The sequence below is a fragment of the Pelobates fuscus genome, chromosome 10 (genome assembly GCF_036172605.1).
Source record: "Pelobates fuscus isolate aPelFus1 chromosome 10, aPelFus1.pri, whole genome shotgun sequence".
In the NCBI taxonomy this organism is placed as follows: Eukaryota; Metazoa; Chordata; class Amphibia; order Anura; family Pelobatidae; genus Pelobates; species Pelobates fuscus.
This window is the reverse complement of record NC_086326.1, coordinates 93889326-93908906: the sequence shown is the minus strand read 5'-3', so window position 1 is coordinate 93908906 and position 19581 is coordinate 93889326. Positions and strand designations below refer to the sequence as shown.

General features: G+C 41.3%; 1 protein-coding gene across 1 annotated transcript in view; it reads right to left on the bottom strand.

Moving 5' to 3' along the window:
* The window catches only part of PLAC9 (placenta associated 9), a 30670-nt gene extending 12667 nt beyond the window's left edge, over window positions 1–18003 (bottom strand). The window contains exon 1 of the mRNA XM_063435180.1: window positions 17697–18003. Within this exon, the coding sequence (XP_063291250.1) occupies window positions 17697–17781 (85 nt within the window). The 5' untranslated portion in view covers window positions 17782–18003. The remainder of the gene's footprint in view (window positions 1–17696) is intronic.
* Between the last annotated feature and the right edge of the window lie 1578 nt (window positions 18004–19581).

Genomic DNA, 19581 nt, shown 5'->3' with positions numbered 1-19581 from the left:
AAAATTGACCCGAAATTGGCTGCCATGACGGTAGCGGAGCCGGGCCCTTCCGAAGAGGGGGCCCTGTTCGGTAATTCTTTCGTTAAGGACCTGGGGTCCTACGTTAAAACCTTTACGGCCATAGACAAGGCTCAGGCGAACATGAAGCGCATGTTCGCGCCCAAGGTTTTTGGAGGGGCCGGGCGTAGCAGGAACCGTCCACCCGGCCGTGGTTACCGAGGCTCATTCCGTACCTCCAGAGGTTCCTTTTTCCCTTCCCGGGGATTTCAGGACTCGAAAACGCCTCCTTTCTTCCCGGCCAGAGGGAGATCTTGGGGCTCCAGATACCCCCGCGGTGCCGCTTCGGGCAGACGCCCTTATGGTGAGTACCCTTTCTTCCCCTGTCGCTCACGGGCGGGTAGCGGGGAGGCTGGCTCTGTTCCACCAAGAGTGGACATGTATTACTTTGGACGCTTGGGTCCTACAATGTGTGAAAGGTTATCACCTGGACTTTGTCTCTCTACCTGTACAATCTTATGTCCCCAGGGAACTGTCTCTTCCCCCAGATCAGGACAGGATGATCTCCGCGGAGGTCGAGGAGATGTTGGCCCAAGGCGCCATAGAAGAATTGCCGTTCGCCGCCCCGGGCTTTACGAGCAATCTCTTCCTGGTACCGAAAAAAGGGGGCGGAGTTCGTCCAGTGATAAACCTCCGCCCTCTCAACGCGTTCCTCCGCTACCAACATTTTCAGATGGAAGGTATCCACTGCCTCAGGGACCTCCTTCGACAGTCAGACTGGCTGGCCAAGTTGGACCTGAAGGACGCATATTTCACGGTCCCGATAGCGGTGGACTACAGAGACTACTTACACTTCACCTGGCACGGAAGGCGGTGGCGCTTTACCTGCCTACCGTTTGGCCTCTCCTCGGCTCCTTGGTGTTTCACCAAGATCATGAAGCCTGTAATGGAGTTCCTCCGCACCCGTGGAGTGCGGTTGATCATTTACCTGGACAACATTCTAATCATGTCCCAGTCCAGAGACCATCTCCTGGTACATCTGAGGTGGACGATCGATCTGCTTCAGAACCTGGGTTTCATGGTCAACTGGGACAAATCAGTCCTGGAACCCGCTCAGTCGATGGAATTTTTGGGTTTCAAGGTGGACTCCGTCCGCCAGTTTCTATACCTACCGGACTCGAAAGTGAAGGCAATTCGGAAGGAGTTGCGACGGGCTCTTCGTGTATCAGTCCTGTCCATCAGGCATTTGGCACGGATTATTGGCCTCCTTGCGGCCTCCATACAAGCAATATTCCCGGGCCCGCTACATTATCGTGCCCTCCAGAGGCTCAAAGGTTCACACCTCCGGTCGGGTCATTCCTACGAATCTCGGGTACAGCTGGACGAGGAATCCAGGGACGAGCTGGCGTGGTGGCTGGCACACATGGAAGCATGGAACGGAAGGGCCATCTTCGGTTCTGTCCCGGACGTGGTGATCGAATCGGATGCCAGCTTACACGGCTGGGGTGCTCGCTGTGGCAGCGTTTCCACCGGAGGCAGATGGTCCGAGATAGAGAGATCCCTGCACATCAATTGCCTGGAACTCTTAGCAGGGGCATTCGCGATTCGCAGTCTTACCCCAAGACGAGCGAACTGCTGCGTTCTCCTCAAGATGGACAACGTTTCGGCAGTACGCTATATAAACCATCTCGGGGGCACCAAATCCAGGATGTTAGCCCTGTTGGCAAAGGATTTTTGGCATTTTTGCCTTTCCAACAATGTCTCAGTGACAGCGGAACACATTCCGGGTCTCGACAATTCGGACGCGGATTGGAACTCCAGACATTTGAGAGACTCGGGAGACTGGCACTTGCACGTTTCGGTATTCCAAAGCTTAGACAAGCTGTGGGGACGGTTCAGGATGGACTTGTTCGCGTCCCGTCTGAACACTCAACTACCGGAGTTTTACAGCTGGAGGCCGGACCCGGCGGCTGTGGCGACAGACGCATTTCTCCAAGACTGGCCATCGGGATGCCTGTATGCGTTTCCACCGTTCAACATGATTGCCCGAACGATCTCGAAGTTGGCTCGCCACGATTGTTGCCTGGCATTGGTCACTCCTCTGTGGAGATCACGGCCTTGGTTCCCACGCCTGTTGGAGTTGTCGATAGACTACCCCCGTTTGATTCCGAGCTTCCCGGATCTGCTTCTGGATCCGGACGGGAACTCGCACGGTCTGGTGCTCCTGCAGCAACTACCTCTGGTAGCGTGGCTCCTTTCAGGGGAACCTGGACTGTCCCGGACGTTCCGAGGTCAACTCTCCTGCTCCTCGATAACGCCTGGGCTCCCGGTACAAGATCAGCCTACCGGGCTTCATGGAAATCATGGTCTAATTGGTGCATGGAACGGGCAATGGATCCCGTATCTGCCCCTCTCCATCTGATCCTGGAGTTCCTCACGTTGTTATTTGATGCGGGCAAGGCATACCGCACGATCAACCTTTTCTGCTCGGCGATTTCGGCCGGCCATAGTGGCCTGGATGGTTCGCCTGTCGGCAGGCATCCCTTTGTATGTCGTCTCCTCAAGGGTATCCGCCTCGCTCGCCCTCCTAGAGCCCGTTTCTCGGTCTTCTGGGACGTCAACATCATGTTACAGTTCCTCTCTTCATGGTACCCTAATCATGAACTGAGCCTCAAACAATTGTCCTCAAAACTAGTGATGCTTCTCTGTTTAGTATCGTGTAAAAGAGTGTCTGATGTTAGAGCCCTGGATTGGGACGCTATTGCTTTTACCCCAGAAGGTGTCGCTTTCAACATATCCAGAAGGACAAAATCGGCATCCAAATCGTTCGTGTACCCTAGGTTCCCAGAGTGTCCGGCTCTTTGCCCGGTTGACTGCCTGAAGGCCTATCTGGATGCTACCCAATCTATCCGCTCCTTGGACCTACATCCTTTATTCGTGTCTTTTAAAGCGCCTCATCGACCTGTGTCAACTCCGACCCTGGCGCGTTGGGTGCGCTGGCTTTTGTCTTCAGCGGGTATTGACACTTCGGTTTTTACGCCTCACTCCGTTCGAGGTGCCATGGCCTCAAAGGCGTCCGCGGTCGGCTGTCGACTGGAGGACATCATGCGTGCAGCGGACTGGTCTAGGGAATCGACCTTCCGCAACTTCTATTTCAGACCTATTGAACATATCGCATCTCAAGTGATAGCACAGCTTTAAACTTGCATAATAGGAGCCTCCGTGTCTTTAATAAAATTCCCAGATTTTACTATTAACATGACGTAAAGTCATGATTTTATTAAAGACACGGAGGCGAGTATTATTCCCTCCCACCCTCCCGAGGTGAGTTTTTGGGATGAGATGCTATTGGATTCTTTGGGTAAGTTCAATTCGGTCTGTCTTTTGTTGTGATTTACGCATGTCATTTATATGTTATATTAATGATTTTCATTATGTTTTTCAGATCCCAGTTTTCTATGATTGGAGATATCGACATTGTGTTTTGATTCAAGTTTTCTCTCATTGATTTGCCTACAGTTTGTTTTGGTAAGTCTACAGTTTGGAGTTTGGATATTACCATATTTCTCTCTCTCTTTTAGCTTGATGTTATCGGTTGGTTGCCATTTACTGTTCTGGACAAGTTGGATTTCGTTCTTCTTACCTGATCTTCGGTTTTCGCAAGAAAGAGGGGGATTGTGGGAAACACAGGCCTTATATACTCACTTCTTCTGTTATGTGATTGGTTGCCTGTGTATCTATACTGTTTTTTCTTCATTTTTTACAATATTCATATTCCTCTATCTTTGCTGCTGAGGAAATAAAGAAAGAGTTATGCATAATACTCGCCTCCGTGTCTTTAATAAAATCATGACTTTACGTCATGTTAATAGTAAAATCTGGGAATTTAGGATCGTAACTGTTGAGTTTAAAGGAACACTCCAAGAACCATAACCATTACAGTCCGCTTTAGTGGTTGTGGTGTCAGTAATGCCCTGGCGCCCTTACAGTGTAAGTAGATAAACCATTTGCAAACAGTTTGGCAACTTACCTTTGGGGCACGAGTCATCTCCATCTCTACAACTTGGTGGTGCATAGCTTAGCTCAACTCATGCTCTCAGCCAATGAGCTGGGCTTGAATTAGAGGGTTTATCTCAGTGTAGCTAACGGGAGCTCTATGCAGGAGCTTTGGGGCTCGAGTGAAATATTTGACCTATGCCCTGCACATCTCCAGGTAAGTTGTCAAACCATTCATGAACATTTTTACTACTTACAATGGGAGGTTGCCGGCACTCCTGGCACCATAACCACTGCAGTAGGATGTACTGGTTATGGTTCTTGGAGTGTCCCTTTAAGTCAGCAGGATCACTAGCTATCAGGCATGTTGTAAAGTCAAGTACACACCTTGAATTAAGTTAAATCCAGCCAGTTTTCGAAAGGAAAATTTAGGAATCAAAAGGACACCATAGTAACAAGCATAACTATGGCTTAATGTAGTTGTTCTGGTGCATATAGCCTGTGCCTGCAGGCTTTTTAATGTAAACACTGCATTTTCAGAAAACACCTCTAGTGGCAGTTACTCAGATGGCCACTAGAGGTGCTTCCTGGGTCAGTGAAGTACAGTGTGCAGCGCTAACATTCAGTGTCACCACATTTGCATGGAGGCGTTGAACGTTCCTCATAGAGATGCATTGATTCAATGCCTCTCTATGAGGAGATGTTGATTGGCAAGCGTGGCCTTCTGCCGGCCATGCGCATTAGCCTCCTAATGCTTTCCTGTGGGAAAGCATTGGATTGGCTGAGATCATCAAATCTGATGATCGTCAGCTGTGAGGAAACCCATGTAGCACTGAAAAAAGGTGAGTGAAATTACCTGAATCGACCATAAATGTGTTTTTACAACTAATGAGACAAGAGTACATGTTTGTATTCCTGGCACAATAGTGTTCCGTTAAGTCTTGCTTCTGATTCTTCCAAAGTTTTATGACAACTCTTGTCATAAAACTGTTTGTTTGCTGAATAAACAATGCTTATTTTGAAATTAAAGAGTGTATATTATTATTATTTATATAGCACCAACAAATTCCCCAGCTCTTTACAGTGGGTGGACTAACAGACATGTATTTGTAACCAGACAAGTTTGATGCACAGGAACAGAGAGTTTGAGGGCCCTGCTCAATAAGCTTACATGCTAGAAGGAGTTGGGTAAAATGACACAAAAGGTAAGGATAGTATGAGAGAAGTAATGACAGTTGCAGGAGCGGATTCAGGTGGGAGCTATTAATAGTTTAATTGATATGCTTTTGTGAAAAAGTGAGTTTTTAATGATTTTGTGAAGGAGTGGAGACTGGGTGAGTGTCTAACGGAGAATACATGAAACCGATCAATATTAGAGCAAAATGTGCATTAAATAGTGAATTCACTGAAGATTATTTTTGCAGACATACAATGATCTTTAATTGTCAAAATAGTTTATCATTTGGTAAAATTATATATTTTTTCTTCACTCTATTCAACTGAAATTCAGGAGAAAAACAAGAATTGGCCTCCTTTCTTTTAAATGACCACTATAGTCACCCAGACCACTTCAGCTCATTGAAGTGGTCTGGGTGCCAGGTCCCCCAGGTTTTAACCCTTCAGATGTAAACAAGCAGTTTCAGTGAAACTGCTATGTTTACATAGCAGGGTTGATCCAGCCTCTAGTGGCTCTCTTCCTGACAGCCACTAGAGTTGCTTCCCCAACGCTCAATGCGAAAATTGCATTGATCACGCAGAGCGTCCATAGGAAAGCATTGAGAAATGCTTTACTATGGGCGTTTTTTAATGCGCGTGCAGCTCTGGCCGCGCATGCGCATTCAGCTCCACTTGGAAGCTGACATCGGAGAGGTCACCAGCACTGAGGGAGCCCGGCGCTGGATAAAGGTAAGTGGCTGAAGATGTTTTAACCCCTTCAGCCCAGCGGGAGGGGGGCCCTGAGACTGGGGGCACCCTAAGGATTATATAGAGCCAGGAAAACGAGTTTGTTTTCCTTGCACTATATTGGTACTCAAGGGGATTTATTCACACACAAAAAAAAATTACGAGGTTGTAATGAAGTTCACAATGCAAAATATAAACTTTATAGTCAGACAACTATAATTCATTATTCAGTAAATAAATCCTCCTTGTGCATTTTGCTAAAACTTGGTGTTTGCTTTGATGCATGTTGCCACTAGCAAATTGCTAATGCATTATCTTTGTTTTCAATTTTGAATAGCATTGCATTTGTTAATGATATGTGTTTTCAGTGCATTTGCACTGCAATACAATGCAAAATTTCTTTACAGTTCATAATCTGATTCAAGATATGAACAAAATTTGTCTCATTTACATTCCCCATTGACCCACTTGCCTTTCTTAATATGTGACTGCTTGTCATGTGTTTCAGGCCGCTTTCCTGCGCCTGGCCGCCTTCACTGCGTGTCAGCTATGCTCCCGCCCACTTGTCCTCACATACACGGCAAGCAGCGGGAGCGGGACATTGAACCCTCGCCCCCCTTTAAGCAGTGCCCTAGGCGGCTGCCTGGTTGACCTATAGAATCCGCCGGCCATGCAGCTAAACCGCCTGCAAGAATTTGGGACCTCATAGACAACAATTACAAAGGACTGCATGCTGTCATTGATGCTAAAAGGGGCAATTCACAGTATTAAGAACTACGGGTATGCAGACTTTTGAACAGGGGTCATTTCATTTTTTTGTTGTTGACATCTTTTGTTTTATGATTGTGCCACTCTATTATAACCTACAGTTGAATACCATAAGTTATGTTTTGCCTGCTCACTCATGGTTTCTTTAACAATGGTACATATATTACCAATTCTACAAGGGTAGGCAAACTTTTGAGCACAACTGTAAACGTAAGTAAACCAAAATAAATAAATAAATAAATAAACAAAGCAGAACATTTCCCTGTAAACATAATAGAACAGAGTTTTGGGGAAAAGGAATGTTTGAGCAAAAATATGTGTTTCTTTGTATAACGATGGACAAAAAGGGCTGTTACCTTCTGGAGAGCCAAAAAAAGCTTAATAGAATCCAGCAAGGAATCTCATAAAGTCTGTGACTGTATAACAAAAACCTGTATTGTGCAATGTGACTGTGCGTGGTCTTTGGAGTGCTAAATTTGTTTATCACATGAGCTGTAGCTAGCCAAAGCAGCTATAAAACTTCAATCTGCCATGGTCTCTGCTCTTTATATCACTGGACTATGCGGATGAGATTTTAATTTTATATTCTTGCACATTAAAGCTTTTCATTTGACTGCTGGCGAAACGTTAGTCACTGTGACTGTTTTTGTAGTTTATGCATATACGTATTGTTTTAGCAATAGCAAAGATTATTTTCTAAAAAACATACATTATACAACATATTTTATCATGTGGTCAGATTCAGGGCTCACAGGCCCGGTGTTGGCCATATTATTGGGGCTTCATGTGGAAATGTATGAAATTAAAAACACTTTTTGTTTTTGCCTCGATAAAAAATCTTTTATTTGCCAACAACGTGCTGGATTTACTGTAAACAAAAAATATCCTCCCCCCCTCCCCACCCCCTACAGAGTCCATTAACTAACTACATGTAACATGAATCTCCATATGATGCATGAATCAGAAGTGTAATAGGAATAGAATTAGAAATGAAATATGTTTTTAATACTAACTAAACATTTTAAATATCTTTAGATTGCTGTAATAGAAATGTATTGAGATGTTCATTTTTAATTCAGAATAGAAAACTGGATTATGAATTAAAAAACAACTGCAATAAACATAACTTTTACAGTAAACATGTTTTTTTTTTTAATAAGTATAGCTTAAGCCATAGCAGCACTCAATTAGAAATATGAAGGCATGATCTGCGAGTCCAATGTAGGATGTAAATGTAGGATGTATTTGTATTCTTTCATAAATACAGCTCTGCATTCTCACACATGTTGTTGTGACTGAGTTGAAAGAAATACCTTTGAATGCTGCGGGTCTAGTGATGTCCTGTTAATTTTCAGACCGCCTCATTGAGACAATATGCATTGATCTTGGGGGTTAGTATCTCTGAACGAGACCAGAGCTTCTGGCATCTGGACAAATATTTCTGGTTACAAACAAAATTGCAACACTGAACAAACGTATATTGCTATGTATGCACTTTGTTGAGATATAGAGATTGATCTTTGTAGCCCTGCGCAAGTGTTGTGCCACAGACACATCCTAATAAGAGCTAATTAATTCTTATTGTCTGTTATTTACTTTTCCTTGTGCAATTTTGGGCTAGTTTTTTATGTTTCTCGAAGTCATGACTATCTCAGTATTCACCTGGTTTCCACTAGATAAAAAAGATGTGTATTTTCTTCTAAATTAACATTTATAAAGTAAATGTGTACATCTAATGTAATGTGCAGTGCACACCTATGTTGGTCTTACTATTTCACATACAATGATATAAATTTGATTTGATAGGCATGTTGCACGCTCCATAAACACACAACACACAAACTCTTTCACATATGAGATGTGGGTATCCGATAGAGCCCAATACTACTTTCTAGTTGAGAACTAGTCCTCTGGGTCCTGAAAACAGTTATTAACACATCACCTGGCACACTTAATAAGGGGATTGGGTGGCCCATTTAAGCAGATGTCCCACTTGGATAAATATTTTCTAACGTTCTGCATTGTAACAATCCCTGTATTTCCCTCCTTGTGAATTCTAGAATACCTGTCATTTCTTCTCTCTGTGTTCTAGCATGAGAGGTTCCTGACTGAGAGTATCTAGTTTATCTTTTAATATTTTCAACTGAGGACTGGGTTGGGAACTACTGGTATAATAGACAATACCTAAAAATATGCAATCAAATACCCCCCTATCAATCCATGATTAAGGGATTATCCAGTTGTGTCTAAGGTGTTTTTAGAAAGAAAGAAAAAAACACATTAGACACAACAGGTTAATCCCTAAATCCTTGGCAGGTATGGGGTACTTCAGGACTGGTTTGGGAACTCCTGGTCTATACAATGCATTGCACATGCACAAGGGTATAGGTCAGTTCCAGGCTTGAGTGCCCTTTTAGGCAATCACCCTACTTGCAAGGGTGGTCATAGATAAAAACAAAATGGGTTGCATAACCCCTTCTAATTTTGAATAGAGTGTACCTTCTCCTGGTTTCATCTCTAACCGTTTAGGAAAAACTGGGGCTCTACCAGTGCTGGTAGACTGCCCCTGTCTCAGTTGCACTGCCAATGCAGAATTGAAGGGATGGTGACAGAGAATTTTAGGCAACATAACCAATACAGTGGGATTCTAGGGCAGCACTTCTAAATCTATAGATAAAGTAGTTGATTTTAGTAATGTGCCTTCGGTGAATACATTTACTTGCAAACTAGACTCTGGAGTCTTGAACTCATTTCTCTGAGCCGGGTAATTCTGTAGACAATGCTGCTTTGCAGGAGGCAAAGACTGATCATCACCAGACACTAAATAGCTATACATAATTCCTCTTCACTCAGAGTAATGACAAGTTATGGCATTTCAGAGACCACATGTTTTCTATAATAACATGGATATGTTCACATATTTTAAAGACAATACGCAACAAACCACCACCGTACCTCGCCCAGAATCACAACCCCCATTTTTTAAACTTTTTTTCCCATTTGTATCTTAGTTTTCTCTGGTTCACATAGATTAACGGATTTTAATGTTCCTTAGCCTGTTAATATTACATCTGCTTACTCAAAAGGTTCATAATGGCAAAGAATAAAAATTGATTTTCAGTCAGGTACTGCCATATACTTTATGGTGACAGTTCAATTTAACCCCTTAAGGACCAAACTTCTGGAATAAAAGGGAATCTTGACATGTCACACATGTCATGTGTCCTTAAGGGGTTAAAGGACCACTCTAGGCACCCAGACCACTTCAGCTTAATGAAGTGGTCTGGGTGCCAGGTCCAGCTAGGGTTAACCCATTTTTTTTTATAAACATAGCAGTTTCAGAGAAACTGCTATGTTTATTAATGGGTTAAGCCTTCCCCCAAATCCTCTAGTGGCTGTCTCATTGACAGCCGCTAGAGGCGCTTGCGTGATTCTCACTGTGAAAATCACAGTGAGAGCACGCAAGCGTCCATAGGAAAGCATTGATAATGCTTTCCTATGAGACCGTCTGAATGCGCGAAGCTCTTGCCGCGCATGCGCATTCAGCCGACGGGGCGGAACGGAGGAGGATCGGAGACAGAGATCTTCCCGCCCAGCACTGGAAAAAGGTAAGCTTTACCCCTTTTCCCCTTTCCAGAGCCGGGCGGGAGGGGGACCCTGAGAGTGGGGGCACCCTCAGGGCACTCTAGTGCCAGGAAAACTAGTATGTTTTCCTGGCACTAGAGTGGTCCTTTAACTACATCCTGTAAACATTTTTGAAACTGTGTTGACAGACTGGCCTGACAGACAGCCTGTTGGTACTGCCAATGGCCAATGGCAGAGCTTCTTAAAGTTAAAGACCATTTAATTGTGCTCTGTACTTTTTTGGGGGGACTACTTAAGGAGGCACCAAAGAAATAGGACAGTGAGACAAGGGTTCCCAAATTGTGACTGTCCTGCCAGATATATTTTCAACTTCAAGAGGATATTGCACACACCATTAACCAGGAAATACTTCCATCAGGTTGCTCCAAACAGGGTGGACCAAATTCCCAAGTATAATCAATCATATAAAATATAGGTCTGTGCACACCCGGTGGTTTCTTAAGTTAGCAGTCTTTATTTGAGAGTACAGAACAGAACCAACACACGGTCACATGTTTAGACTTACTCTAAGGCAAAGTCAGAGTCAAAGTTACAGTCAGAACAATAAGGATGTGGATTCTCTGCCTGAAGAAGTGGTTTTATCAGAGTCTGTACAGATGTTTAAACAGCAATTAGATGCATAATTGCAAAAACATGTTTTCCAATCTTGAGTCAAGAAGGAATTTGTTCCTACTTTGAGGCAAAATTGGAAGTGCTTCATGTGTTTTGCCTTCTTTTGGATCAACAGCAAAAAACAGATGTGAGGAAGGCTGAACTTGATTGATGGACACAGGTCTCTGTCAGCTATGTAACTATGTAATCTTTCTGCTTTCATGAGTCTTTATCAAGGACAATATTTTCTACAATTGACCTGCCAGATATATACCTAAACGTATGTTGTGGCCCACCAACAGCCTATGATTTAAGAATGAATATATTACTTGAAACCTTATTTTATATGAATTACAAAGTATTGTTAGTAGCCTTGAATGTCCACTTGTGAATGTCATGTGTATATTTTTGCCAAAAAAACATGATGATATACATTATTTTTGTGTGTGCTTGTTGAGGGAGCTCAGTTACTTCATTAGATATTTATACATGAGCAAATATAATGTTAAAACATGGTCCCATCCATATCTATAGGTAGACAGATCAGTGAAAATCTTCCCACATTACATCACATTACACAAAACCTCTCTCTTTTTTTTTTTTTTTTTTTTTTTTTACTAAGCTGTGATTGTATTACTAATTGTTAAATATCTCCATCATTGTAGTACGTGATATAGGATTATTGGGAGTTGACTTCTTAAAATCATGAAACTCATTTTTCTTCTTCATTTATATTATTTTTTTTTTACTACTTCTGTGTTGTTTTAGCAGCATTGTCAAGGAATTTTGCAAAAGACATTGCTTTAGTGAATGTGAATATGACATGCTTGACATCTGGAACGACAGGACCACAGCATGAGAAAGGTAAGAATCAATTTACAGAACATAAATCCTTTAACCCAGAATGGCTCTGATAGAAATGTGGCTTTCAATATTTAACAGGATGGGACTGAACCTTCAGATGATAAATTCCTGACCGATTGCAGATGGAACAAATCTATCCTGCATCTCCACATTAATCATACATTACTAATGCACTCACATAACCAGATAAGCATCCCATGGCACTTTAGAGTCCAAAAACTACCACTCCCAGGGGGCTGAGGGTTGCTTAGTGCTAAGTCACGTGTACCTACAGCAGACGGACTGCCAAAGGATTCCCATATCTGATTATATTTCAACTATCTCATATTCTTGGGAATAAAAACAAAAACAGACAAACCCGATTTTATATTTTTAGATATGCTTTTCAAATGATTTAATATTTTAACATTTATTTTTATATGGTTATGTTTTTATATATTAATAATTTTAAATGTTTATCCACAATGGTTAAATCAATTAAAAAGCTTATCCAAAATAAATAAATTGAGGCCATAATCAGCTGCTTATTTCAAGTGGACACCACATTTGTGTCACATCTTTTGGACCAAATGTTATCACTACAGCAAATTGTCTCTTGTACAGGGAGTGCAGAATTATTAGGCAAATGAGTATTTTGACCACATCATCCTCTTTATGCATGTTGTCTTACTCCAAGTTGTATAGGCTCGAAAGCCTACTACCAATTAAGCATATTAGGTGATGTGCATCTCTGTAATGAGAAGGGGTGTGGTCTAATGACATCAACACCCTATATCAGGTGTGCATAATTATTAGGCAACTTCCTTTCCTTTGGCAAAATGGGTCAAAAGAAGGACTTGACAGGCTCAGAAAAGTCAAAAATAGTGAGATATCTTGCAGAGGGATGCAGCACTCTTAAAATTGCAAAGCTTCTGAAGCGTGATCATCGAACAATCAAGCGTTTCATTCAAAATAGTCAACAGGGTCGCAAGAAGCGTGTGGAGAAACCAAGGCGCAAAATAACTGCCCATGAACTGAGAAAAGTCAAGCGTGCAGCTGCCAAGATGCCACTTGCCACCAGTTTGGCCATATTTCAGAGCTGCAACATCACTGGAGTGCCCAAAAGCACAAGGTGTGCAATACTCAGAGACATGGCCAAGGTAAGAAAGGCTGAAAGACGACCACCACTGAACAAGACACACAAGCTGAAACGTCAAGAATGGGCCAAGAAATATCTCAAGACTGATTTTTCTAAGGTTTTATGGACTGATGAAATGAGAGTGAGTCTTGATGGGCCAGATGGATGGGCCCGTGGCTGGATTGGTAAAGGGCTGAGAGCTCCAGTCTGACTCAGACGCCAGCAAGGTGGAGGTGGAGTACTGATTTGGGCTGGTATCATCAAAGATGAGCTTGTGGGGCCTTTTCGGGTTGAGGATGGAGTCAAGCTCAACTCCCAGTCCTACTGCCAGTTTCTGGAAGACACCTTCTTCAAGCAGTGGTACAGGAAGATGTCTGCATCCTTCAAGAAAAACATGATTTTCATGCAGGACAATGCTCCATCACACGCGTCCAAGTACTCCACAGCGTGGCTGGCAAGAAAGGGTATAAAAGAAGAAAATCTAATGACATGGCCTCCTTGTTCACCTGATCTGAACCCCATTGAGAACCTGTGGTCCATCATCAAATGTGAGATTTACAAGGAGGGAAAACAGTACACCCCTCTGAACAGTGTCTGGGAGGCTGTGGTTGCTGCTGCACGCAATGTTGATGGTGAACAGATCAAAACACTGACAGAATCCATGGATGGCAGGCTTTTGAGTGTCCTTGCAAAGAAAGGTGGCTATATTGGTCACTGATTTGTTTTTGTTATGTTTTTGAATGTCAGAAATGTATATTTGTGAATGTTGAGATGTTATATTGGTTTCACTGGTAAAAATAAATAATTTAAATGGGTATATATTTGTTTTTTGTTAAGTTGCCTAATAATTATGCACAGTAATAGTCACCTGCACACACAGATATCCCCCTAAAATAGCTATAACTAAAAACAAACTAAAAACTACTTCCAAAAATATTCAGCTTTGATATTAATGAGTTTTTTGGGTTCATTGAGAACATGGTTGTTGTTCAATAATAAAATTAATCCTCAAAAATACAACTTGCCTAATAATTCTGCACTCCCTGTATTTAAACATTTTTTTCCAACCATGCACCAGCAATCTTCCTGATTGGCTGCTTTGGTTTTTTTTTTTTTTAACTCAAAGATAGTCACTCAAGCTTCAGACTGCATGTGTATGTAGTGTTTGTTATTGTCAGAATGGAAGGGGTGAATTGGTGGCCAATTGCCCACTGACTTTTTCCATTGCTTTTTGGATAAATCGCCTGTTCTGAAATTGAAATTAATCTGGCTTCCTATTTTTTATTAATACAAAATTGGTGATTTTGCATAGCCATTATGCCATGCTCCATTGTAGCCATTTTTGCATGTTAGCACAGTCATAGTTCCATTTTTTTCTGCTGTTCTGGCTGCCTGTATGGCCTTCCCTAATTTTTCGGTATTGAAGTTTGTCCAAGCCTAACAGCAACATAAACTAATTTCCACTAACCAGAAAAAAATTCTACCAAAATAGTCTAACCAATTTTTTTTGTCCTGTACAAGTCTAACATAACGGTATTTATCAGGTACCAAATACATTCTCATGGCTCCTTAGTGTACTGTGTTTTCATAAGTGTTCATCTTACGCATGTTATGTCAAACACATTTAGGAATCCGAGAAGGCAAAGTACTGTAATCATTTAAAGGTCAAATGCATGTGTTCACACTGGGAGAGGAAAGGAGACCACAATATTTAGTTAACGTCCAAACTTCTACTCCAGCTTACAATGACTTGTAAATGGTAAAAATGGTTTAAATAAACACACTACAGCCATTTCCCAGTCTTGGATTGTAAACAGACTCAGCTGCAGTGTTGAGAAATCTGATATGTTAAAAAGATATTAATGGTAATATTTTAATACAATTCCATATAGAAGAGCCAGCAACTCGACGGCTAAATCATTATCCAGAAAGAGATGTGTAGGGAAATCCCTACCAAAACAGTAAGTGGCACGGGCTACTATTGTGATAGTACAACACATCAAGAATATAATAATCTTAAGAACTGATGTAGCTGGTCCATCCTTTAAAATTAAATAAGTCCCAGAGATGAAGGCTGGAAAAAACTAAATCCAAAGCAAAAAATTAGCTACAAACAATTGGCAATAATTCATTAGCATTGTGAGAAAAAGTATATACTTAAAGGACTACTATAGTCACCCAGACCACTTCATCTCAATGAAGTGGCCTTGGTGCAGTGTCCCTGTGCTCTAAATGCTGCAATGTAAAACATTGCATTTTTTGAGAAGCCACTTAAACCTCTTAGGTACCACTCCACTCGTCACAATCAACCAAGTAAGTGGTTGTGGTTTTAACTACAGTATTAACACTTAGGTTGTTCCTGCATGTTTTGGCAAGAAATGCTTTAAACTTAGCAGCTTGTCTTGTTAGTCTAAAAAGTCATTATAAGATATTACAATATGCCATTAATTAGCATCTGCATCTTTGCTGGACTAAAACAACTTGTATAGACTTCTTAATCTGACGGATTCAAGAATATTCCTATCAACAAAATGAATCATAATAGTAAAAATAATGGGGTTTATATATAATAATTTGCTCTGAAAAAAGGTTTCAAATATCGAAAAGGGGTAAAGTCACCAAAGCAACATGGCTGCGAATTCCCTGGTTTCCATGGTGACTGCCCCACTTTTGCTACTTTAGATCATGTGTGTGAACACAGCACATTTTTTTCCATACATAACACTAAGGAATGGAGTGTATAATTGCTAGATAATTGTTATTATCATTGCAGCACATTAGAAATAAAAAAAATGTCCGCAGCTAATTTTAACTATGTAATAAAGCAGCTTAAAGTAGATCCTCTTTTTAACACTCTCCTGGGCTCTGTTATCCCTCCCCCACAAAAAGCAATCAATCAAACTGTGGTTGTTTGACAGATATCATTCCCCAGCTATACATTTACAGTAATTGCTGGTTGTAACACAGTCATGGATTAATAGCCATATTACTGTCAAAAAAGAACATGTATGGATGCAAACAATTCTTAGAGGGACATGGAATTTCAAACAGAGTAAAAGAAGACTGTTAACCCGTGCACTTCCCAAGCATGTTTTGCTCATTTTTAAACGGAATGCCTGTCCAAGAAAAATATACTATTACATACTGCTAAAGTCATTTACTTTGCATCTGGTTCACCGGACTATCAAGTTTACAATAACATACCATACATGTCACTGCTGTGTATCTTCATTAGACAGCACTGAAAAATGCTTGGTGCTTTTAATAATGATTATGGCTTTTTAAGCATGTCACAACATATAGGATTGTAACGATGTCTTTACAATTGCATTTCTGAGGCAACCATTTTTCCATGTTCAACCGCAAAACATGGCTCAAGATTAAACGTGACAACTATATAGGCAGCACTAGAAACCTTCATAGAATGTAAGCTCGTGGAGCAGGGCCCTCCACCCCCCTGTTCCTGTACGTCCAGTTGTTTGGTTACAATTACATGTATGTTAGTCCTCCCATTGTACAACGCTACGGAATCTGATGGTGCTATATAAATAATAAAATAATAATAATATTTACTTTGTCAAGAAACTACACCTTCCTCTTACCAAATAAATTTAAAAGAAGTTGGTTAAGAGAGATAAAATGAGCAGCTGTGATGAAATAGAGGCACGGTCTCAGTACACCATATTTTGGTTGGCAGAGCCTGGAGGGCAATAAGCCTGACTACACAAGACTTTCTTCTACCTAAGGCAAAGGGGTAATTATGCACCGAACCCAAAAACACTGGGTGAGATCCAACTGCAGTGTCCCTAGTAGCAGTTTAAAGGTTTATCTCACGGTTGAGGTGCGCAGAACCGTCATGTTCCTATTTTTGATTATATACCCTGTTAATGTTTGCATCACTTAATGCTGTACCATACAGTCGCTGCTTGACCACAGTAAAATAATTTTGAGATATGTCTGAATTCAGGTATTTTAATGTGTCTAAGACAGGGGTAGGCAACCTTCGGCACTATATCTCCCATAATGCTCTTACACCCATAATGCTGACAAAGTATCATGGGAGGTGTAGTCCAAAACATCTGGAGTGCCTAAGGCTAATAATACACAAGCAGCATCATCAATTTGACTATTTTCATGTGTAAAGGGTTACAGGGTCTAAGGGTCAGTTCAGAAAGTCAGGGCTTCTGGCAAAACTTTCCCCCAGCTAAGTGTTCAAAATACATCTAACCATTGCAACATTCATCACTAATCGCAGTAAGGAGTTATTTTAGCCCGTTGGCTATAGAAGACTGTATATGATTTATGGTGTCAGTTATAATGGGGCTAATGGTCTCTGAAGATTTTTCATAATCCTACAATTTTTCTTGCTAAGCTTACTTCCACGGAACGGGTACATTGTGCAGAAAAAAAGATTTCTTTTTAGAGAACACACGCCAGCAAAAAACAAGATAGTGACAGCAGGGGGTATCTTTTCACTGGAATTTTAGGTCTTTAAATAAATCAAAATGTTTATTTACATTTTAATTGTCACCTGATTAAAGCTCAGATGGTGCCCAGAAAGAGTTTGAGAACCACTGCTTTACTGGATTTACTTGGAGGCTCTTCCATTCCTAGACTTCAACCAGTATCTTTACCCAAAATAGAGTTAAATCTACTGCTAAAGTGTAATAGGAATTGCTCTGTTTTGTAGAGATTAAATGTGTTTCCTTGAATGCTTCCAAAGAATGATCATCATAAGCTGCTTAGAAACAATGTACACTGCCACCAGCTATTACACAGCTTTGCCTGTTTATAATAGGTATAGAAATAGACTTACCTGCAATATTGATATCCACCAGCACCAGAAACAGGATCGAAATGGGAAGAGTGATGTGCATTTTGATGCAGTAGACAAAATCCATCCACAAAATCAAGCTGGTTAAACCCACTAATCAGACAAGCAATCCCTCCTGGAATGAATGTGATGTGTCACACTTAAACAGAGAGAGAGAGAGAGAAGGACAATCTGATCGTAGCTGGAAGGGAAGCAAATAAGCACAGAACTGGCCAAATTCCCTATTTTTTTTTTCCCTTTTTTTTTTTTACATTCTGTCTTTAACAGCAGACCTAGTGATCCAGCATGCTGGCAGGAATCCAGAGCAACTCCTAGCCCCCTCCCTGTATTTATACACACAGGGCGTGCATGGAATTCAAAGGGCTTCTTTAACCTTACAGGAAAAGTGGGTGAAAAAAAAAAAAGATCTATGGATTTAACTGCTTCAGTGCCAACATGTCTTAAAGTAAAAAAATAAACGTCATAAACGACACTATTTAATGCTTACCTAGTGTTCTTGTCTGTTAGAATTTCATGTTGAATGTAAAGGTCAAGTTACGATGGACAGAAGAATTCTGCATGTGGAAACCTTTGCTGCCCTCTCTCAAATGTCACTTTCCCTTCTATCTCACAAATGTTTGTCAGCAAGTTAAGACAGAATACCATCATTGACCAGGATCACTATACTTTATATGGATCCTCACGGTACATGATAATATACCCGATGGAAGTCGATGGCGCACAGAGAGTAGGTGATGATGCTTGGTATGCAGTGGTTGGCATAAATAAAAGTATTGAGTTCACCAATCCTTATCCGTTTAAAACACAATGCACAAGACAACAGAAAATTGCAAAATGAAACCGAGATAAATGAATAGATATATAGATCATCTTCAGCAATAGGAAATAACATTATCTACATAAACTGCCACTAGTTGAATTTCTTTCCGTCTTCTAAAACTGTGCTTCTTGTCGTCCCTCCTTACGTTACTAATCTTTCTCTGCAAGTTGATGGTACACCCATCGGCCCATCCTGACAAACTCTCTGCCTTGTTATTATCTTTGATTTAGCATCTACCTATACACTTTATGCCCGCTAGCAGTCTGTCACCCAATCCTGCCAATTCCACCTTAAAAACATTGCCTGCATCTGGCCCTTTTTTTATACTAAAAGTACCACTAAGGCGCTTGTTCATTCTTTTGTAATTTCTCGCATTGCTTAATATAATTCTCTCCCAATTGGTCACTCCGGAAACTGTACTGCCTTTTTACGGTCCTTTTCTCTCATCTCTCCCCTGACACACCACCCCTCTGCCAGTCTCTGTCTGTCATTATATTGGCTTCCAGCACCTTTTAGGATTTATTTCAAAAGGTTAATGCTACAAAGTTTTCAACAACTCTCCATTCCATTTCTTCACTAATTCATAGATATAATCCTACTGGGTCACTCCGCAATGCCAATTACCTTCTCCTATCCACTGCTAGTACTAGTGTGCTATCTCTCGGTTACAAGACCAACCATGGATCTCCATTCCTATGGAACAGCCTGCCTCCCCCCCATCAGATTCTCCACTAGTTTCCAATCCTTTAAGAAGTCTATTAAAACCCATCTCTTCAGGCTGTGGTCTCTCTGAGTAACTGTTAATCCTTAAATCTATTGCTTCCGCTCTCAACATAATTAGTGAGTTCACGCTCACCTTACAATTCTGCTGCTTTAACATCATTTCACTTTGCTATTATCCGTCCAGCCCTTCCTTTATGTTTGTATACCTCTTCTCCTGTAGATTGCTCATTCCAGCAATGTCCTCCTTTTTCTCCTGATTATAAAATAGGGATATTTGACAACAGGTAGTTTGCATTTAGAATATAATGGAGACAAGGTGAAGAA